We start from the raw sequence: 21,848 nt of genomic DNA on the forward strand, positions 1-21,848 counted from the left end.
AAATTACATAAAGACTTGGATTCCTCAGTGTTGAAGACTCTTTTGCCTATCTAGAGATGAAAGCATACTTTCTATTGCCAATTAAATTGGAAGAGAACTAGATATTTGCTGGAATTTGATTATAAAATTTGGGTTTTTTTATTCTTTTTCAGGATCAGGAAAGGATTTCCCTTTGAAGCTAGAGTAGTGGCTCGGATCCTTCCACAGTTCCTTGATGATTTTTTCCCCCCACAAGATGTAATGAATAAAGTTATTGGAGAATTTTTATCCAATCAGCAGCCCTACCCACAATTCATGGCAACGGTAGTTTATAAGGTAGTGTTCATATGGTTTTGGTTTGTTGGTGGTTTTTTTGTTCGAAGTTTCAGAAGATTTCTAAATAACCGACGGCTCAATCAGAGGGGCAAAGATCAATTTTGTTAGATCTAACAAACCAGTTGCAGTGATTGAGCTATGCTGCTGTAGGCTTTGTGTTCTGGGCAACATGGAAGGCTAGAATCACCTGTCACCCAGAAGGCAAAGCTCACAGCAGTACAGTTCAGTCGCTGATATTGGCAAAAAAAAGACACAATTCATAGTTGTGATCCTGGTACTCGGACTCTTTGGGTCTGGAGGAGCCAGCCCAGGTCATCTGGCTTTATAAAACTCTACAGTCAAGCCCCTATGGACTCTTGTTTGGCTTACTTGGACTCATGAATTGCTTTAGAGTGCATGTGCACACCCCATTCGATCTATAAAAACAGAGACACCAGAAAAGCCTTGCCTTTCTGTACTTGCCTCAGTTTGTCAGATGTCACGAGTCAAGTTGGATCCTGGCTGTCTCTTCTGCAAATTCTCTTTTTTTCTAAGCTTTGTGTTCATTGGGATTGCCTCCAGGAATCTGATCCGTGAACCTCAGAGCTTTGTAGCTGGAGAGAACCTTTACAAGAGAAACTACACTCTTCCCGTATCCATCTGCTATGTCTTTATTCCTCTTTAAAATATTTTGCAGGTATTCCAGACACTGCATAGCACCGGACAGTCCTCAATGGTCCGTGATTGGGTGATGCTGTCTCTCTCTAATTTCACACAAAGAACGCCTGTGGCAATGGCAATGTGGAGTCTTTCCTGTTTTTTTGTCAGTGCTTCCACCAGTCAATGGATTTCAGCAATGTATCCTACAAAGACTGAATGTGTGCCATTTCTGGGTAAATAACAGCGATTCCAAAATGCACATTGATAGCCTTGAAGGATAAGTGTACAAGTGTAGCATGCAACAAATGGCAAATTTGCTGCAGTTAGTGGCGTATATCACTTTGTGCCATTGATGCCTCAGGTTTGGGGGGGGGGGGGGGGGGGGGGGGCTGGGAAATCTTATAACCAAATTACGAGAACAAAGTTATCTAAAAGTACTGTTTTAAGGTCTGTTCTTTGTGACTATGCAAAATGATTGGGCAAGTAAGTCCTTACTTTGAAGGACTTCTTAAAAGCTTCACTAGATAGCTTTGCAATGACCTTTGAAAGCGTTGTTCTATATTCCTTCTGCAAGATAAAATATATTAATTAAAAAAAATCCACCAAACACCAAACTCAAAGAAAATTATCCTCTGCATACAAACATGTTTTGTGAGTGTTCTCCCTGGAGATGCACTGCAGTAATAGTGAGCTCTGGCAGTGGAATGACATCAGCCAAGTAATTTGGAAGAGCCAAAAGATACTGCTGGTATCAGTGCTGGGTTTATTTAAAAACAAACAAAAACCTCCAAAGAAACAGAAAAATAACTGTTGCATTTCATGACGAGGCGAAGAAGTGGCTGTATGTCATGTTTGAAACTTGCTAATGACTGTTAATCTCAGCAGTGCTCTTTGGCTGTCAGGAGTTGTGTCTGTGGTGCTGATTCCACTGTTACCTCCAGTGGATAAAGAAGATTCCTGCTGGATTAAAATGTATTTCTGGGAATAAGAAATTACTTGAAGTTAATGACAAAACAGGATTTTTGTAGTAGTCCAATTACTACATGATGTTGTTGGTGAACTCAAAAATATGCCATTTTACTGGATAACAGTGTTTTAAGTGCTATACCAAAAGATGAGCAACTTCTGTCCTATTATGACCTTAACTTAGATCTCAGTCTTCCACATATTATCAGCAGAATGGGAAAATCAGAGCAAGTGGATGTTAACATCTTCTGTTTGGTGGCCATAGACTTCTACCGACATCAGATAGATGAAGAATTAGATCGGAGGGCCTTTCAGTCAGTGTTTGAGGTGGTAGCATCTCCCGGAACCCCATATCATCGCTTACTAGCTTGTTTGCAAAATGTCCACAAGGTCACAGCATGTTGAAAGTCCTGACGTGTAATGGAACTGCATGACTAGTGTTGGAATCTGATACGAATTACGGGGAATGCAAGACCAAGAAAGTATCTGGGGCTGCTGTTGTGGTAAATATGGACCTGTCAGTTTTACTTCCAGAATGCATGGACAAGTGCTCTGCAGCACTGGAAATCACCTGAAAAGTCTAGTGTAGTTCTTGTTCTTGGTGATGTTGTTGTTGTTGACACCAGGCACATGTGAGTGGAAAGAAGTATGTCAACGTTTTTCAAGTGGTGTTTGGGACTAACCTGGGACACACTAACTGTAAAATACAAGCAAGTACTACATGCAGGGTAACTGGTATTACTCTTCTTCCTGATGTTCAGCTGAAGCCACTGTGGTGCAGCTGTTAAGATGCTGACAGAAAGACTGTTATTGCAAGCTGCAGTCATTAGAAAACTTAACAGTTTTATGTACCTGTATATACTGTTGTGTAGTACAGAATATAAATTGTTTCCTGATGTCTCTCCCAAACAAAGAAAAGAGAAAATGGCTTTCATGATTTACACTTCCAGCATGTAATTCCTCTCTGGACTTTCTGATATCCTGTGGTGTATGTGTTGGTGATACTGGCGATATAGTGCACATACGTAACCACACATTTTTCTTTTTTCTTCTCAGGATTTAAAATTTCAGTACAGTATATCAGTAAAAGAAATTTTAACTTAAATATTTCTATATCATGTACAGTATGTAAAATTGTAAGATGTGTGGTGCATGAGCTGTGCTGTAATTTGAGATGAACAGAAGCCATGCTACTGAATGTCTTGACATCTGTATTGTCCTCACTTTTTGTTTTTCTTGTGCTTGAATTCATGTTCCTTTTGGAAATCCATCTTACTGTACAGATTACATCTTATTTGCATCTCACTTTTTCTTAAAGTGCTTTAAAACTGGAAGTCGATTAATTTGTCTGGAGACGCTGCACTGAGGAGGCATTCTTGTGATCCACTTACTGTAGGTTCTTTTGAATTCCTTTATTTTGAGACGTAATGGTAAAAGAGAGGACTAGTTACTCTGGATCAGCCTTTTGTATACTTAAGAAACTGCTCTTATTTGCTGCACGGCATTTTAAGAGACAAAATGGTGCAAGCTCCCCAGCAGTCGGTAACCATTTGACCTTTCCTAACTGAGACCGCGGAGTCATCTGGATTCAACCCACTCTCATGTGCAGAAATTCACGCTAGCAGTTAAGAATCGGAAGGCTGCTGTGGTCTACTTTGGGACTGGCTAAGGTGTTCGGTTACACAACCTCTTTCATTACCTGTTGTATACATAATGCTTTAGACACAAACACAGCACAAATATCTACAAGTTTCAGGACACCACACAGGGCCAGATTTAGCTTTGACTTGCCACCCAGGGAGCCCCATTGATTCCTACACGTTACATGGGGAAATCTAGCGCAGCATTTCTCGTTAGTTCCGTTTGTTCTAATTCTTTAATTATAGAGAAATTATACCTTTGTTCTCAGTTACGTCCTATATTTAAGCTCTCTTCATTTTCTTATCACACCTTGTGGTGACACTTGGAAAAATGAGATAGTGTTGTCAGGAGGAGCATGTACTGTATGTATTTCTGTATATAATGTATATGTTGAAATTATACACATGTGACAACATTTAATGTATACAGATGTGTATATTTGTATTTATTAAACCCATGTATTTAAACTAATTCCAATCTAGACCAAAAATTGTTGCTTCTGCCCATAAATTGATTACAAAGGAATTGTCCACTGGTGTCACTTCCTTTTAGAAACTGATAGAGGAAACTGGTGGTATGGGCAGTTGAAACAACTGCAGAGTTGCTGTATTTAGCTCTCTACAGATCTTACTATCTAGAGCAATTATTTCTGCCCTTAGTTGGGTTACTCTTCTTTCTTTGGCCACAGCACTGTGGTGATTTTTAAAAGAAACTGACCAGGAGTTCAGGGAAAGGTTTAATAAAATAGATACTTTCAAAGTTTTTTGAGTTATATTGGAAATTATCTTAATTCTGCTAAGAGACTAATTCAAGGCAGTGAGATATAATACCCTGTTTCTTCATTAAGGGGTAGTATAGATCACTCTTCCCTTTTGTAACCACCGGTAATCATTTTGTACTGTAAGCCCACACACCAGTCAGTTTTTGTATGATATATAGTTTAAGTGAAGATATTTTTGTAAGCTATTTTCCAAAATTTAAAATAGATTTTAATATATTTTTTAAGCATCAGGTTAGTCATATTCTCACCATATAACAGTATATGTTGCGTTACAAACTGTTACATTCTTCATTATTTTAAGCTCCTCATGATTAACACAGAATAGCTGGTTACTTGACCTTGGGATAACAGGAGCTAGACCCTTTATGAAACTTTCCAAACCAATTGGGCACTTGTCGTAGAAACTTTCCAACCAGTGGAGGAATACATTGAATCAAGCAGTCAGCGTGGCTGGTTGAAAAACCTCAGGTGTGACGGACTCCCATTCCTCAAATGCCTGTTGCTGGCCTTCAAGCAAATACTTGCATTGCCCACTTCAAGTCAAACTTTAGAGCTGATGCATTAGGTCTAACCTCACACAGATTCACTGGTAGTGATAACTCCATCTGTTTTAACCTCTCTTGGAGATTTGTCGTAGTATACCTCCTGAAACATGTCCAAAGTGTCTATAAAGAAGGGCATCTCCTCTTAGGGAATCCTCAGTTACCTGAAGGGAATGTAACTTCAGGGTGTTTCTGGTGTGGAAACGCACACTGGTAGTGCTTGAAATCTAATGTTTCACCTGCAGAATGCCTTCCTTTCTACTTCCTAGACATGCTTTCCCTACCCTCACTTCTTTGGGAGTGAAATCATATTTAAAATCACTCCTGCCTGCTTCTAGTGACAAGAGCCAAGAGGTGTGCAGTGGGGACAATACAACAAAACAATGGCTACTGAGAAGTACCAATGTTGGATTTAAAGCAAAAAAAATAAATCACTTGTCCCTTGAGATTGACTTAAGGCAAAATTTTATATCACGGATCATTTTTAGCTTGCTGCAGACAGAAAGCTAATTCTGAAAATCAGACTTAAGTTTTTCATTGAGAACAGGGTTGAAATGTTTTTGAACTTAAGACTTACATTTGGTGTCCTGGCTAACCAAAGCAAGCGGTTTATTTCATGTGCTTTGCAGTGGAACTGGCTTCTTTACAACCTTACGAGATTAGAGGTACGGCATGATTGGGAGCATACTTAAGACAGATTCATGTTTAAAACTTTTATCTGCAATTCGGTTGTCAAAGGACTACTTTACGAAATCTGTAATGTGGCCCTCCTTTGAGAACACCATATGCTAGCCAACTTTTTATAAATAGTTTTTGGGCTAGCTACCCACTGGCCCATTAAATAAAGTTGGATTGTATTTCATTTCAGCATGCCCTCTCCCTTGCACTGTGTGCAAGAGTGAGGAGCTGGAAACTACAACCCATTGTAGACCAGTTTTTACTTGTGGGATTCAAAGTATTATCTTCTACTGTTTATGGTTTTTGCCAGTCGAAATTGAATGTGAGTTTAAGTCTTCTCTAGAGTGTATACTCAGATGTCATTTCTTGCCTAAAGCATCTAGTAAACGATTGTGTATTACTTTGGCTTTGGTAGGAATGTCTTCTCAGCACCGAGACAGTTGCTTGTTTCTTAACGACCACCAACATTCCTAAAGCACTGAGTAATGAATGAACAGATTTAGATCAAACAAGGTGGGGAACAAGTGGAACCTTTTGGGTTAAAAATAATTTGTTGACGTTTAGTAGATTTGCCTTAGGAGCATTCTGTCTCGTTGTTCTCCTTTTTTAACGGCTGTTAACTTCACATAGCAGATAAGGAGGTTGTGTCAAAAACGCTGCAAAGACAGTTCTCCAAGAGCAGCAGACCTGGTTTGTCTTAAGATTTTGTGGAGCTGTCATGGCTAAGCATTTATGCTTCCTAAACAAAATAAATTTTAGGGTATAATGAGCAATAAATATAGCAATAAGATTTTAATTAAAATTTGGTCATTCAGGATCTTACCTGATGGTTCAAAGGGATGGGGTGGGGGAAACGTGGGAACTGATTCAAGTACATTCATGGCATAAAGCAGACTTTGACCGTGTACAATCCCAACTAAACGACAATGGCAGGTGCTTTGCTCTTTTAAAACAGTTTTGGTTATAAGGATACAATTGATGAAAGTTACAAGAGAGCGAAGTACTTTGGTAGGTTTTAGGTAGTTTGATTATTTTGAAGTGGAAGTGAGAGCAAGCTGCTGTAAGAACTAGATAAGCAATGTAGCAAAATTTTGGGGAAGTCCAATATGCTTATTTTACCTAATACTGAGATTTCAGGTGAACTCTGTGCATGCTACCTTAAAGTATCCATTGAAAATCTTGAGAATCCCACAGTCATACCCAGGAGAGCTTCTATCGTATGTCAGGTTTTAGCCGTATTCAAGTTAACTGGGTATAAATGCTGCAGAGCATTTGTGAAGCATGCGCTGCTTTTTGTCACGTGCATTTTGTGTGAGCTTATCATTCCCATCAGTGTGTGTGTGCATACCATCAAGTTGGATCAGCCTGACAAAGGATAAGGTAACGCAGCCTGTGGTGTTGTCTTGTACAGTTTGAGGGCAATGATGAGCAAAAGCTTGGAGCCCCAACCCCAAAAGCAATTGTACTCAAGGGAAAAGGAAAGCATATAATTTTAGATGTATGTTTAAGTTTTTAAAAAAAAAAATATGCTGAAAATACTGCACATTGAAGCTAAGAGAAAATAAAATACAACTATTACTGTAAGTGATTTTTCTCTGGTTATTTTAAAAAAGGTCTCGATGCATTCTTGCTATAGTTTTTTGTTTCCGTGGTATCTCCTCTTTTCAGCAACTACCAAATATGAAGTATTTTAAAAATATGCAAGAACACTTGAACTTTCTGCAAATGTAGGTATGCTTCCCAATCAGTGCTATTTGGAGTTAACAAGAGAAGTATCACAGTTGTGCTTTTAATTGTATCTAATATTCCTGCTTGCCAAAACTTCTCTGTGATTCTAGATGAGATTAGAAAAAGCAAAAATTTAAGCGTACAGCTGTATTTGTGAATGAGGGTGTATTTATCTGCAGCAGTCCTTGGGAGGGCGGATAATGTTACACAGTAGAAGCAATGGGTTTAACTTGCCTAAGTTTGGTTTCCCAACGGTTAGGCTTGCATCTTAAAAGAAATTTCTGGGTGGTCCTGCTGCTGAACACTGGAGGATCTCTTGCAGTACTCAACTGCTCAGAGACATCTTGTTTTGATTAACTTTGCAGCACTCGGCTGTTCTCTGGAAGTTCTGGCATAAGCTTTAAAGTAGTAGCTTAATGTAGAAAGCACGTGCTGGTTTCATTCTCAGTCAAAATAATTTTTTTACATCTTGTTTTTCCTTGTCAGTGGTAGTAGCAAATGATCAGCCACTCTTTCCACCTTTTATTTTAGCCATGGAGCCAAGGAACAGAGCCGTACTGTCTTTAGAGTTGAAGACTTGTTAGGATAAAAAAGTCTTCATCTTTTTGTCAGAGAAGAATACCCAGTTAAGTTTTGGGAAGTTTAAAGACAAATTGTCAGGCACAGGGAGATGAAGTGTTGCACTTAGAAGACTAGAACTTTTTAACTTGCTATAATTTTCTGACTTTTCCCCACTCTCTCCTGTCCCATGTCGGTATGGTTTTGTTTCTTCTTTTCAGTCAGAGTCTTGCAGCCGTCACTTTGGAATTGGCTTGGCTCCACCCCAGTTACAAGACAAAAAGCTTTGATTGCTTGTAGAATTACACAAAACATAGGGTATAATTAACGGTATAACTGTTTGAAGAGATGAAAAGATTTGGAAGTTGGTTTGTTAAATAAGTTGGAAGTAGGAACATGAAAATGTTTATGCAGTTTATATATGAATGGTACCTTCTGAGCCAAACCTCCTGCTTTTCTATTGCAGGCATAATTCTGCCTTAATTTTGTTTCTGTTCTTTCCCATGGCATATACATCCAAGTATGGCAGAGTAATTTTCACCCCAGGTGCTGTTTTCATATCCTTCAAACTGCAAATGTCATGGGTAGATTCTGATCAAGTGTAACCTGATTGTTTTACCTCATTATTTACATTTTGGAGTTCTTTCAGCTAGGCTGCAGCGTTTGGGCTCCAAGCAAAATGCATCCCTGAGGGCTGGGTTTGACCATGCCCCAGATGCCTACAGTTGTGAGCCAGGTTAAGTCAGACCATTTAAATAATATGTTTTCCCTGATCTAGCTCATCTTGAATTACATGCACTACGAAACCTCAAGTCACTGTTCCCTGAACTTACAATAACATCCCCAAATAAGAGTATTTTCTATACCTTTCTCCCCATGAGCAAGAAGCACTAAGTGTGTTCTCATCCCTATCTTGCTGTTCAAGTGGCTCTAGGATTGAAGTAGCTGTCTTGTCGTCTAATGGAAATGCAAACGTAAAGCTTGCTAACTTAACTTTTCTTTTCTTGGTTTGTTTTGTTAACGTTGACATTTCAAATACCATCTTGGCATTTGATTTAACATCCATGAAAATAACACAATTCATCTTTTAACTTTTGTTTCAGGCAAGTTTAGGCAGATATTTTTGTAATTATACTTTGTTCATACTCATTTTTCTTTGCCTTCGTAACTGCTTCAAACCAACAGTCTTTTAAACGAACACTGGATACCGGAGAGCTGGGAGGTATTTTTAAGTGCTTTTGAGGCATCTGATCGTTACATCTCTTGCCAATGTGGCTTAAGCTCGTTCCTGTTTCTCCTGCTGCCTTCCCTCTGCCCTGACCACTAGAATAAATATTTCACCTGGCTAATGCTTTAAAATACAAGTTGTGTGTCATCGATAGATTGGCACCTGACCAAGTAACAGAAGATGAGGCTGTGATCCAAGGTAACTGGGGTTTGTGAACGAATTGTGGGTCCTGAAGAATCTTAAGAAGGGGACTGAATCATCTGCAACTTTTTAATACTTAGTGTAGTAATCTAAGACAACTGTTCAGATGTTTATCTTCGTCAGCAGCAAAATCAAATGCTTTCACAAATGACATTTCTATCTGAACTTTTGCTTCTTCACCGCTTTTGTGGTTCTACCTATGCTCACCTAAGCAACATGTTTATATACGACAGTTACTTAACTGTGAATTCGTAGATAATACCTGTTTCCATTGCAGTGTGATCTGACAATATTTAAAAATGTGGGAAACATAATTTGGCAGCTGGGAAACCTGCCGGCAGCACTAACAGTAAAAGTGAGAGGAACCTGCTGTTTCAGAAAACCATATCTGGGACCAAGTTACATTATCAATGGTAAAACAGAGGCGTGTATTACACTGACAGCTTAGTTTTCCAGTTCTGCCACTGGCCTACTGTAGGGTTTGAGAGTATCCCTGCGTGGGAAAAACATAGCAAACTCAGCCTGATTCAAGTTGAGTTGTCTCAGATGACTGGATTAAGGAAATCTATGTTTCTTAGATCCATAAAAAGCCAAACTGCATGCTACACCTTTGAAATTAATGGTGAATCTAGTGATGATGATGGAGTGTTGATAGAAGTCATGTTGAGTTATGTTGCACTTGGAAAGATTGCTAAACCATATGTACTGGTGAAGGTATGAGGAATTTGGTTTGTTGCAGTGAGATTTATAGTGCCTCCTCTTTTGCATTTTTGCTGATGGGTTAAATATCATCAAAGTGGTTATTAATTATTAACAGCTTAGTGAGAGCTAGCTCTTCTTTGTATATGCTGCTTTTGTTCTGTTTGACTGTGTTAACTCTAGATGAAACAGAAATGCCAATCCCAAATTAATGATGATTAAACTGCATTGTTCCCTACAGCTTGATTACATGAAAAAAAAGTCTCAGAACAGGAGAGCAAGTTTTTTACTTCATGTGTACTCAGTCATGCTTTACTGGCTATAAAATCTCGTGTAGGGAGAGTAACTTCAGAAGCTGAGTGCCATAAACAAGAATGTACCCCAAAATGACATAGTTTGAAAAGAGCTTTGAAACCTGTCACAGAAGGTGAGCATTCTTCAAAACAAAATGATCAAGAGTTGACATTTTAGGATGACCCAGAAAGAGGTAGAGATGAGAGTTGTCTGACGTGCTTTTTTTTTTTTTGTTGGTTTGGGTTGGGTTGGGTTTTTATGTTAATCTTGTGCTTTTCTGCTCTAAAGCTCTGGGACATGATGCAGGAATCAACAATAGGATTCTGTGCAGCAGCCCGGTATATGCTATGTATAAGTTTTATAAACTGACCTTTTTGTCTTCTGATGGCCAGTTATGGACAGGGGAAAGTATTCATGTTTATTAAAAAAAGAAAATAAAAAAATAATTCCAACCCCAAGCATTTAGACGGTTCATCGCCGTGTGTTGCGTATCGTTACTTTGTACAGCCTTTGTGTGCGTGTATGTGGTAAGGCAGTCTGTAGACCTTGAAGGTGGTATCTTCTTCCCTGAGGCCAAATAGCTGTGGTGCATGCAAGGACAGAGAGGCACCTATGACGCTTTCAGGGACATTGTAGGACAGAGCTGGGCTAGCAGCTACTGAGAAAGGGGCCGAGAGCCTTGGAGCTGAGGAGGGGGCAGGGAATGGCTTCATATAATGTGGCTGCAAGGTACCGCCCAGGGACAAAGCAATGATAGGAAGCATTATCTTTTTATTCTTCATCTTGAATGGCTGTGTCCACTTCGCCACATTATGCCTGAAAATGTTTCCTGCCTCTTGTTAAAGGTTTGAGAGCGTCGTTCTAGTTTGCTTCCAGCTTTTGTGTTTAGTTTTCTCTGGCACCATATGTGTTTACAGAGCAACAAAGAAGGGAAATGCATTTTTAGCGAGCTGTGATGGCAAGATGAAGGAAGGTTGCAGAACTTGAAACTGCTTTAGTAGTGGTTTTTACTCTTATAATTAGATTTTAAGTTGAGTGTTCCTTTATATTCGATTATAAAAAGAATAAATGCTTCATTTGTTCTTTGAACTACCATTTTCCCTGTAAATTACTACTCCAAAGTCAGCCAGAACTATCTTTTTTCTTTATATACTGGTGCCTTTCATCTAGCTGAGGAAGGCAAGTGAGGGGTTTTTTTCTTCTTCTGACAATCAAAAAAGTAAAAAAAATTCTGCTTTCTCTAGTTACAGTTGCACCTCCTCATACTTCTACATTTTTCTCTAGTGACAACCTGATGTTTTGAATTTCCACAGGTAATATTGCATTATTTTGTTCCTCTATCATTCCAGAAAGTTACTTCTCTGAAAATATGTTATTTTTAAGCTATACAACTGTGATGGACCGGAGTTCAACATACGTAACTTCAAGATTTATCAGACACTGGTTGTTTCTGGTTTTATAAACTGACCTCTTGATATATGATTTTTTTTTTTTGGGGGGGGGGGGGGGGGGGGGGCGGGGGAGGGAACCCGCAACACCCAAAACCAAAAACAAAACCAACTTGACTGGAGATCAATTGTAAAAACCTGGTATTGCACAGCTTATTCCTAAATATTTAACTGTTGGCTAGTGCTTAGCAGTCCCGCTGTCAGGGAAATTAGGAAAAAGGTTTTACTAGGATGATGATAGCTGCCTCCCAAAATGCTATTTGGGAAAGGGATAATTTCTTTATTTTTGTGGTATGATTTGATCTTGTCCAATCCTTGAGCTTTTATATCTCAGCCCTATGTACATACAGTCATACTGGGGCTGAGTACAGCCCTGAGAACCGCATTATCCGTGCGGTGCTGTCTCTCTGCTCTTCCCTGGTGGCGGCATGTGGGTCGATTAGAGCAGGTTGCTGACTTGTGTTTCATTGGTCCTCCAGGTCTTTTTCTGCAAAACTGCTTTCCAGCCAGTCAGCCCCAGCACATACTGGTGCATGGGATTATTCCTCCTCAGGTGCACAACTTCCACTTCCGTTTGCTGGACTTCAGGAGGTACCTGCTGACCCACTTCTCCAGCCTGTTGAGGTCCTGCTGGATGGCAGCACACCAATCTGGTGCATCAGCTACCCTTCCGAGTTTTGCACCCTTTGCAAACTTGCTGAGGTGTGCTGTGCCCCATAATCCAGGTCTTTTATGAAGACGTTGAGCAATACTGGGCACAGGATTAACCTCAGGTTGTTCCCTGAGCAACTGCAATCCACCTCATTCCACTGAGCCCAACAGTTTAGCCAGTAGCTTCCAGTGCACCTTGGCACTGTCCGCTTACCTGGCCGACACCTGATCAGTTTGTGAGGCTGTTATGGGGAACAGTGTCTCAAGCTAAAATCCAAATGAACAGGTTGCACTTCCCTCGCTTCATCCACTGACCCGGTCATTTCATCAAGGAAAGCTCTCGGCTTGGCCGAGGTATGGTTACCCTGTCCTAAATCCATACTGATTACTGCCAATCACCTTCTTGTCCTTAATTTGTTTGGAAATGATTTCCCGAATTATTTGCTCCATCACCTTCCCAGGGATGGTAGGGCTAAGCCTGTAGTTCCCCAGATCATCCTCCTTGAAGACAAGTGATACTTGCTTCCAGCCCTAAGGAACCTTCCCTGATGGCCACAGCCTCTCGGTGACATCAGCCAGTTCCCTCAGCACCCATCAATGCATCCCATCACATCCTGCGGACTTGTACACGTCCATTTTGTTTAAATCTTCCCCAATTTGATCCTCTTCCATTGAGGGCGAGCCTTTGTTGCTCCAGACCTTCCCATGGCTGGGACCAGGATTCCTGGAAGCACATTTTACCAGTGATGGCCGAGGTGATGAGGGCATGGAACGCCACAGCCTTTTCAGTGTCCTTTGTCACCAGGTCCCTCACCTCACTGAACAGTGAGCCCACGTTTTTCCTTGCCTTTTGCTGCTCGTATACTTCTAGAAGCCATTCTTGTCCTTTACGTCCCTCACCAGGTTCAGCTGCATGCTCAGACAGGGCAGCTGCAACCAGCATCTAGGACAAATGTTTGTGAGTCTGAAAGGAAATATGATGGGATGTTAGGGGGAGCCATGCTGAAAGCAAGCAAAAGGTGGTGTGTTTCCACTTAGGAGGTAGTTAAGCTGAAGAACTAGCCAAAACTGTGGATGTTTGGATGCTAAAGGTTTAGACAGCTTCAGAAGGGAACTAGACGAGACCAGTGTGTGCAGTATTTGGATTATTAAAATCCCAATTAAATACACTTTATTTATTAAATAAATACACAAGAAGCATGTTTGCTGTGGGAAGTCCCTGAGCTGTGAGCAGCTGAAGGCTGAGAGAATCTATGGGAAATTCTCCCGTATGCTTGTTCTGCTCCTGTACACATCTCCAGGTGACCACCCTCAGCTTTTGTTAGACAGGACACTGCTCTCGGGTCTTGGTTTTTTTTCCTGACAGAGTAGCATCTAGCTCCTTTGTGCTCGATTGAAATAATCTCATTTCCCCAGAGTTTTGCTGTTTCATTTGTGTATTTCCACCTCTGCAGCGAGCGTATCTTGGCCGGTGACAGAGGCAGTTGTGTAGTCGTGCTGCCAGGAAGCCCCAGGCCCCTTGGTGCTAAATGTTGCCCATATACATCACTCAAATATGTGGACCTGAACTTAAATTTGGCCAGTTCAGCTTTGTCAGCTGGGAGAGGGCAGGAGTATCACGCATCTAATCAACATGCAGCTGTGCCTACTAGAACAGTTCTCTGCAGATGTAAAGAATTTTTATTTTATTTTTGTCTCCTCTAGCTTATTTCTTTGAGAAACATAAATGCTAAACTGCTGTGAGAGGCTTTTCCTAGGAGGGCATGTTTGCTGCCATATCTAGACCTGCAAGCTCTTTTTCTTGTGGACAAAGAGCAACTGCAGCGTCAGTGAAAGGGAATGTAAAGAATTATTTTTTCAGGAGAAAGTTCTGGTGTAAGACTTTTTCTGGAACATGCATAAAGGCAAATGTATGACATTTTTATGGCTATACCTAGATTCATGCCTAAGTTGGAAGTTTTGCTGTTTGTCCCACAACCAAAAAGTAGCAAGGATCCAGAAGGTAATGCGAGCGTTCATGTGTGAACTGGGCTTATATACTTCTAGAAGCCCTTCTTGTCCTTCATGCCCCCTGGGCAATGCGAGGAGGCGTCTTTTTCCTCTGGTCACGATCCTCTTTTCTTCGGTCTTCCATCATAAGAGAACTTGGGATTTTGTTCAAAGATTCCGAAGACCAACTGCAATGTGAATCCGGTTACATCAAAATAATTAAGTAAAGGCTGTTCTCATGAGCCTGCAAAGATGTGTTTATGTCAACTCTGAATAAAGTGACATTTCAATAATTTTGCAGAGTTATCCCTTCTCCACCAAAGTTGGCACTGTATTGGATATGAGTTTGGTTCTCATTTTCCTTTCCAAAACATGTTTTTATTATGCTTGTAGTGCCTAACAAGGACACTGAAATCAGGCGCTTTTTCATAGTAACTTGAAATGAAACCCAGCGCAGCAGCAGGGTCCAGGCACGGCCCCCTCGGTACAGCCGTGAGCTGCCTGTCCTGCTGCCACCGGTGGCACCCACCGGCCAGTGGACATCCCACCCGAGGAGAGGTCTGCTCCGTGCTGGGGCTCAGCCGAGCCAGCACGGCCGCTGCCTTTCAGGCGTGGGGAGGGGGAGGCTGTCGGGGGGCTATTGTGGGCAGATAAAAACCTGAATTCACGGCCAGGTTCTGAAGTGAGCTCTTCCCAAGGTAAAGGCTTTTGTAGATTTTTTTTTCACTTGACGTTGAGCACTCCTGCCTTTCCTCTCGCATGATTTAGCTTTGACTTTCTTCTCCTTATCTGTCACTAGAGAGTAATTGTCCCTTTCATAACGACCTTGCTTTAACCTTGAACAGCAGTTCCTGTGGCACCTGATGTGCATTATCAACTATATATACTGATGAAAGAGCAAGGTACAGTCCTAATGTCTTCCTTGATGTTTTCTTTTTTTAATCTGTTTCAAGGAGCCCTTTCAGATGGGACATGAAAGCTTTCCCAATTATAAAGCTCCTTGTGAAACGTTTTTATTTGAAATACAGACTTCTATTTAGAATAGCAGAGAAGAAACTTAGTGGGCTGAAGCAGCAATATCTGAGCTGTTACCAGTTGCTGCTAATCTGTCCTTTCCTCTGGGTCTCAACATGTAACGGATGTTTCGTTAGCCATGTGCGTACTTCACTGGGGTTTTTTGCAGTATGTGCTGTGTTGCAGGTGAAAGGCAGATGTTAGGATGATGATGCTCTGATGGGGAGTGCTGAAACAGGATTACATACTGCACAGGGAGAACTCGCCTTTCAGGATGTGGCTGAGGCGCGTCAAAGGAGTAAAACCAAGGAGCTGTTCTGCAGCAGGTACCTTCTTGTGCTTGCACCCAGTGGCAGGCGTGAGTCGGTTTTGGCAAGTGGATCAACCAGAAATTAAGAAATGCTTTGTGAATGGAGGGCATGGTGGGGGCTCCAAGGCTTCCTGCCTCAGCTGGACTTGTAGGGAAAGAAATGGGTGCAGAAACTGAGCTTTATTCAGCTTCCAGGAGGCAAGCTACAAAACTGACAGACATGCAGAAAATGGAAGAGTTAAAGAAGAATAGATGTGTTATTAAGGGTAATGAGCAATGCACATTTTCTAACAGGATTAAGATGGGTACAGGAACAGACTTGCCAAGCTAAGGTAAAATCCTATTTCTGAAAAATGAATGAAAAAAAAATGCTCTCTGATAAGGTTTGATAGGAAAAATACTGACAAGTGTTACCAAGAATCAGGAAAGCTAACTGCGATGTGGCCAAGCTGTGCAAGATGGCTGGAGTGCACAAATCTTCAAAGATGAATCAGCAGTGATTAACAGGAATAAAAACTTGAATGAAAACGCTGGAGGGTACTTGAACTTGTTGTTAGCTCACTAGTGTCTGTGATCCTTGCTGACAGTGTTTGTACAAGCATAGCCTGGGCAGATGTGAGCCCAGTGACCGCTGCAAGCGCTGCCCTTTTTGTAGGAGACAGCCCAGGGTCAGGAGGCCCAGTGTGGAGCAGGGCACGTTGGCGCTGCCCCAGCATTGTGCTGATGCAGTTGTTTGCCGTTTTGGTGCAGTACGGGCACAAGAAACTCTTCTGCCCAGAATATAATGTGTAGATGCTCTTGTCCATCTCCCGCAGCCTGCAGGACGTATGTAAAACTTCTGGAAAGGAAGTATGCAACCAAAGAAAATGTATGAGCTAGCTCAGACATAACGAGAAGCACTTTGAAAAGCGCGCCTATTTTGCGCAAAGGCAAGACACAAAGGGGAGGAGATAAAATGCAATGAGAAAAGTCAGCAGATGAGAAACGCAGGCAGATGGAAAGTGCTGCGTTGAGGCACAAGTGGTGACTCGGAGAATGAGATTTTACAGGTATGACTAGTGAGAAGCAGCAAAAAAGATGTGGGAAGTGCCAAGCAGCACTACGTGCTTGGGGAAAGCAGCACTGCTCCTGTGAACAGCAGTTGGCAGGGATGCGGTGATGAGGACGCGGGGCTACAGAGACTTTCTCAACCTGATACGAACGTAGAGAAGAGAAGCTTGCAGCAAGCGAAGCCAAATGAAAATCGAATGATGGCATGACTAGTATCGTAAGGACAAAATAAATGGCATACAGGGTGTTTTGGAAATCCAGCACGTTGGCATTGCAGGTCGCAGAAACGTGGGACAACTTAACACAAGTGGAAGTAGAAATCTACCCATATTAAACTGTGGACAAATTGTTTTAATAATACATATCCAAACAAAACAAATCCAAATAATTTGCAGACTAAGGAAAATAGCATCATGGATTCACTAGTTGCTTTGGGCTGGAAGTTCCTTTAGTCATATTCCATGGGATGCAATGGCTGTACTTGGTTACCAAAAAAATAAATGCAGCAGAGAAAAACCAAGATACAGCTACCACCTCTGGAGGGCACAGAGGTGAAGGTAGCAGCAGAGAATGAGGTTTTATGCAAGTTCTCCAGGGAACTGCAGGGCTTTCCCATGAAAAGCCGCCTTGACCCGAAGCCAAAGGCTTCAACAAAGAAGACTTCTGCTCCTGATACTACCTTTTTTTTTTTTCCTCTTTTTTTCCCTGAAGAGAAAGAGTACTGGTGAGTGATCTAAGACTAAAGGTGCAGTGTTGCAATTCTGGGGCATTATGTCAGCTGTGAGAGATCAGACTGTGAATTAGGGGAAACAAAAACACCAAACCCAAAGAGTCAATTCAGAAGCATTACTAGAAACCCCATTACTGGAAAACCCAGGAATAATCCTTGATAAACCCACGAATATATATTGCCAAGCAGAGGAAATTTCCCAGTGCATATGAAAACTTAAGGGACAGCAGGCAGTGCCCTGAGTGTAAAAAAAAAAAAAAAAAAAAAAAATTAGAACTGTGACAAGACTGAGACCTGGGGTAGTATGTCCTGCAGAGCTAAAACGCCGATCCCCAGGGAGCTGCAGTGTAAGCTGAGAAGCAGCCTGGTTCTGGGAGGAGAAAAAGAGGTAAAGTCTGCAGCAGGTTGTGTCATTTTGCTGCAGGTGTGCGGCTTGGGGTGGGAACAGAGGGCTCCTTCACAGGGGGAGCTGCTGCTGTTGGAGATCATCAGCCTGAAGGGAAGATTGGGCTCTTGTGGAGCTGGATGCTGTGTGCAAGCTAGAAATACTGAAAAAGCCTTACAGTCAGGAGAAGGTAAACAGATTAAATTCAGGGTTTAGAGTTGTACATTTATCCCTGCGGAGGGAAAATGGGAACCAGGCACACAGAACAAATGGGGAAAGTTGCAGTTTGTAGCATACGCTTGCTAGGATGTTGAAAGAATGCGTGTCGCCCTCCTGAATTGCAAAACGATTGCTGCATTTGGGGATATCTGAGGAGAAAGGAGATTGCTCAGCAAGGCAGCAAAATTGTTCAGAGACCCCAGTTTTACTATAGTTTTCCCAGAGGCTGAAAGAGGACAGAAGACTCGTGCTCTGGGAAATGCAGTGCTCAGGGCGGAGGGAGTGTGTCCTAGGCATGGCGGGGCAAATATGGTGCTTTGATCTGTGGTTCCAGTCAGAAGAGTTTCCAATAATGTGTATATGTTTAAAAGAAGCCTCACCATCACTGGGTTATCACTATAGGCATCCCCATACATATACTACCATTGGCTCATGCCTATATGAGCATTGGCATGAGCCAAGGATTGTTTTAGTCCCACATCTTTGATTTTTTTTCCCAAATAAATGTAACGCAGTGAGGTGTCAGCACAGCGTGTTTAAGGTGCCCAGCGCAATGCCTGAACAAGTTCCCTGTCTGGGAGACAGGAGGCGCAGAGAAAGTGGCACGCTGAGCTATGCTGGGATCGCTCGCCCAGCTGAACTTGTGCCGTGGCCGGCTGCAGAGCTCTGCTGTCCAAGCATGTCTGTGGGGCATGAGGTGTTAGTCCTGATAAAGATCTTGAGAAACTGAAGACCGGTTTGAGGAAAGGGCAGAAAGCAAAGGCTGAAGGTAGTCTGGAGAAGGCCAAGCTTAGCAGGCGTTTTCAGGTACCTCTCATTTCACAGAAATGAGTGACCCTTGCATTCCCTCTTGGACGGCGATCGCGCACGATGGGCCCGTGTGTGGTGGTGGGCGGAAAAAGGCTCGAGCGGCACTTGGGATGGATGAACGCAGTCCCTGGCAGCGCAGGCAGGTGCCTGCTGATCCTGGCTTTAGGGCTGACTGTGCCCAGGCTGACAAAGCTTTGGGGTCACGTTCGCTCAGTTGCAGCACTGAAAGGGCCAGCACTGCTGTGGTCCTCTGCTATCAGTAAAGCTATCTCCGGCACAAAGCAAGATAAGCATCAATATGCTGAAGCAGAGAAAAACCAACATGGCCTGCTAACTGTGGGAAAGGCTCTGCCTTAGCTAAACTGACCTTTTAAGTGCAGGTACAGACTTGTCATTGTCAACTCGGGCACTAGAATTTAATCCAGCACTCCTTGGAGATACCAAATCCTGCAGATGATGCTGTGTCTTGTACCAGCATCCCACAGCCTTCCACTCCAGGCATTGGGGCGGTCATGGACAGACACACATATGCCTACGGCCAAATCTGAGCGCTGCCCACCGGGGTGGGCCTACAGCTGTACCTGCTTGCTGCCAGCAGTACAAACCCTGCCAGCACCTCGAGCCTTGCCCCGGTTTGCTTCCACCTGGGGCTGCAGCTCTGGGAAGGTTGTTTCCGTGAAAGCCTTTGATACGGGGAGAATCTACTAAAAGTACTAAGCAATGGAGCAGTGGAGGGAATAAACCCCGGGAAGGAAAGGAAGGCATTTCCCTTCATTTCTGTGCCGTGCTGGCTAGATGATGCCTAGGAGAGCGGTTTGCTAGGACTCTCCGAGGGGTATCGAGGTTGATACCCTTGGCTCCCCAGCAGTAAATCTTCCCTGCCGCGTACAGGGAGGTTATAAGTCACTTGCCTTTAAATCTTTTCTGTTTCTTTTATTTAGCCTGTTTTGAGTTGCCAAGTGCCTTATTACACTTTGAACTGAGCACAGGGCAGCTGTGCAAGCTGCTGAGCAAGGGGACTCCCAGCTGGTGATCGCAGGCACCAGCCCCAGGTGAGTTTGGATTCATGACATGGCTTCGTCAAACCCATGATTGTGTCCCGGTCACCAGTGGACTGCTGTCAGCTGAGCCCAGGCATATGGCTTATGGCTGGGACAATTCTCCGGGAGCTGCAGCATGGTCAAGCCCAGAGCTACATCACTTTGGTGTTCAGGGAATTTTGCCTCTAGCTTCATCAGGGCTTACTAGTCCTGTTAAACCTGAATAACCACAATCCGGGGCTCTTGCTTCAAAAACATCAGGTGAAAACGATGGTTCCCAAAGCTTCAGTGAAGTAAATTTGTCTTTTTGGAATACTACTTATGTACTAGGAATCTTTTTTTGCTTTGAGAAACAGATGGATTTATGGCTTATAGCTGCCAGTGTTAGTGTCTGCTCTTAGTTCTTTGTACTTTCACACGCTTTCTGGTGCAGATACTGTGTGAAAGGTGTATTTACACATACTCGCTCCCAAGGACTCTTGCAGGGAGGTTTCAGCATGCAAAGGTCCCAGTCCCCTCACAGGCCACCAGCCGGTGACTGATAGATAGGTCGCATCTGCATTAAAAGTCACATTTGTTTAGCTACAGTTAAACTTTGAAATCTGTTTAATTACACCGGTGTCAAACCATTTGTGGGTGCTCTTCTGTGTGCATTAACGGAAATCTGCATTGCCTTGTTTTTTTTCTTTTGGAAAGCTAAACCCGTTTAAGAGTATCCACATGGTTTTGCGATTGGTTTCAATAAACGGAATTAAACCCAGGTTTTGCTTAAATCGCTGCAAGTTTTAATGCAAACAGGGCCTCAGTGAAACTGAAAATCCCCTTGATTCTTCTGTAGTGCTTCTCTCCCCCGTGACACCCAAATGTTTTTGTGTGTGCAAATGTGCTGCAACCAGTCTGCAGGTTCTCCAGTATCCAATCTTTTCCTGAAACAAGCAACCTACTTTGAGTTTAGCAGCCTCTCCCCTGCCCCTGACTGGCTCTTGCGCTTCCAATCAGGCACAGAGGAAACATTTAAACACGCAGCCCCTCTGCTTTGCCTCCCTGGCTCTGCTCAGAGCAGGAATCAGCCATGCAACTCAGCCCAGGTAAGGCCACACTCCACCATCCCCATTGCGGCCACGTTACGTGTAACAGATTTTTTCCCCTCAAAGCGCCTCGATTTACTCTTTGCCCCCTCACTGCACAAAGGAGGGAAGAGAGGGTAAAACCTTCCTGTGCCCTGGGAAGGCAGAGGCACAGTGAGAGCAACTCACACGCAGCTGCTGCTTTGCCCTAGCACGGCTGGCACCAGCAGCTCTCCCTGGCTGAGGGCTGGGAGGGGAGAGGCTGGCGGGTGGGATAGGAAGGGTGTCAGGGGCTGTGTAACCAGCCCAGTCCTTGTCCCGCTTCTGCACGGGAGTGGTGCGGATGCTTGGGGCACGCAGCCCTCCGGCTCACCCTCCTGGGCCACGGGATGCTGTTCTGGCCAGGCAGCGTAAATGGCAGGGCTGATGCAGTGTAAGGTTTGCCACCGGTGAACAGAACCATCACAGAAAATCCAGGAGGGCATGCGTCTCCGAAAAACCTCCTCTCTGCCTTTTCACATGCTGTTAAATTACCCTGATGCCCAAGCGTAATTTTCTGGCTGTTCCCTGTGCCCATGAATTACTCATCGTGGCACGCTGGATCCTTAGCTGCAGGACAGTTTTTCCAGTTGTTTGTTTTGAAAGCTCTTAAGAGCAATATACTATCAGCTGAGGTTTCTAATTAACTCTGAATAGCTAGTCTGCTGCCACTCAAGTATAATTCTCATTAGCATCTCAGCTAACAAGCTCCAGTGTTTGCCCTCCTAATTAGCTTCTAGTTAGAAGTCTTTCCCTATCCTAAGATGTGCTGTTGTTAATTGCAGTTCCAATTGCTTTTACAGCAGACTCCTGAGAGACTGCTAAA

General features: G+C 42.9%; 1 protein-coding gene across 4 annotated transcripts in view; it reads left to right on the forward strand.

Moving 5' to 3' along the window:
* HTT (huntingtin) overlaps nt 1-7,146 on the forward strand; it is an 87,661-nt gene extending 80,515 nt beyond the window's left edge. For all 4 annotated transcript variants that reach the window (XM_005229813.4, XM_027790862.2, XM_027790878.2 and 1 more), the window contains 3 exons: nt 153-315; nt 992-1,152; nt 2,112-7,146. In XM_005229813.4, the coding sequence (XP_005229870.1) occupies nt 153-315; nt 992-1,152; nt 2,112-2,325 (538 nt within the window). In that variant the 3' untranslated portion in view covers nt 2,326-7,146. The remainder of the gene's footprint in view (nt 1-152; nt 316-991; nt 1,153-2,111) is intronic.
* Nucleotides 7,147-21,848: the final 14,702 nt, after the last annotated feature.

The sequence above is a fragment of the Falco peregrinus genome, chromosome 2 (genome assembly GCF_023634155.1).
Source record: "Falco peregrinus isolate bFalPer1 chromosome 2, bFalPer1.pri, whole genome shotgun sequence".
Lineage (NCBI taxonomy): Eukaryota > Metazoa > Chordata > Aves > Falconiformes > Falconidae > Falco > Falco peregrinus.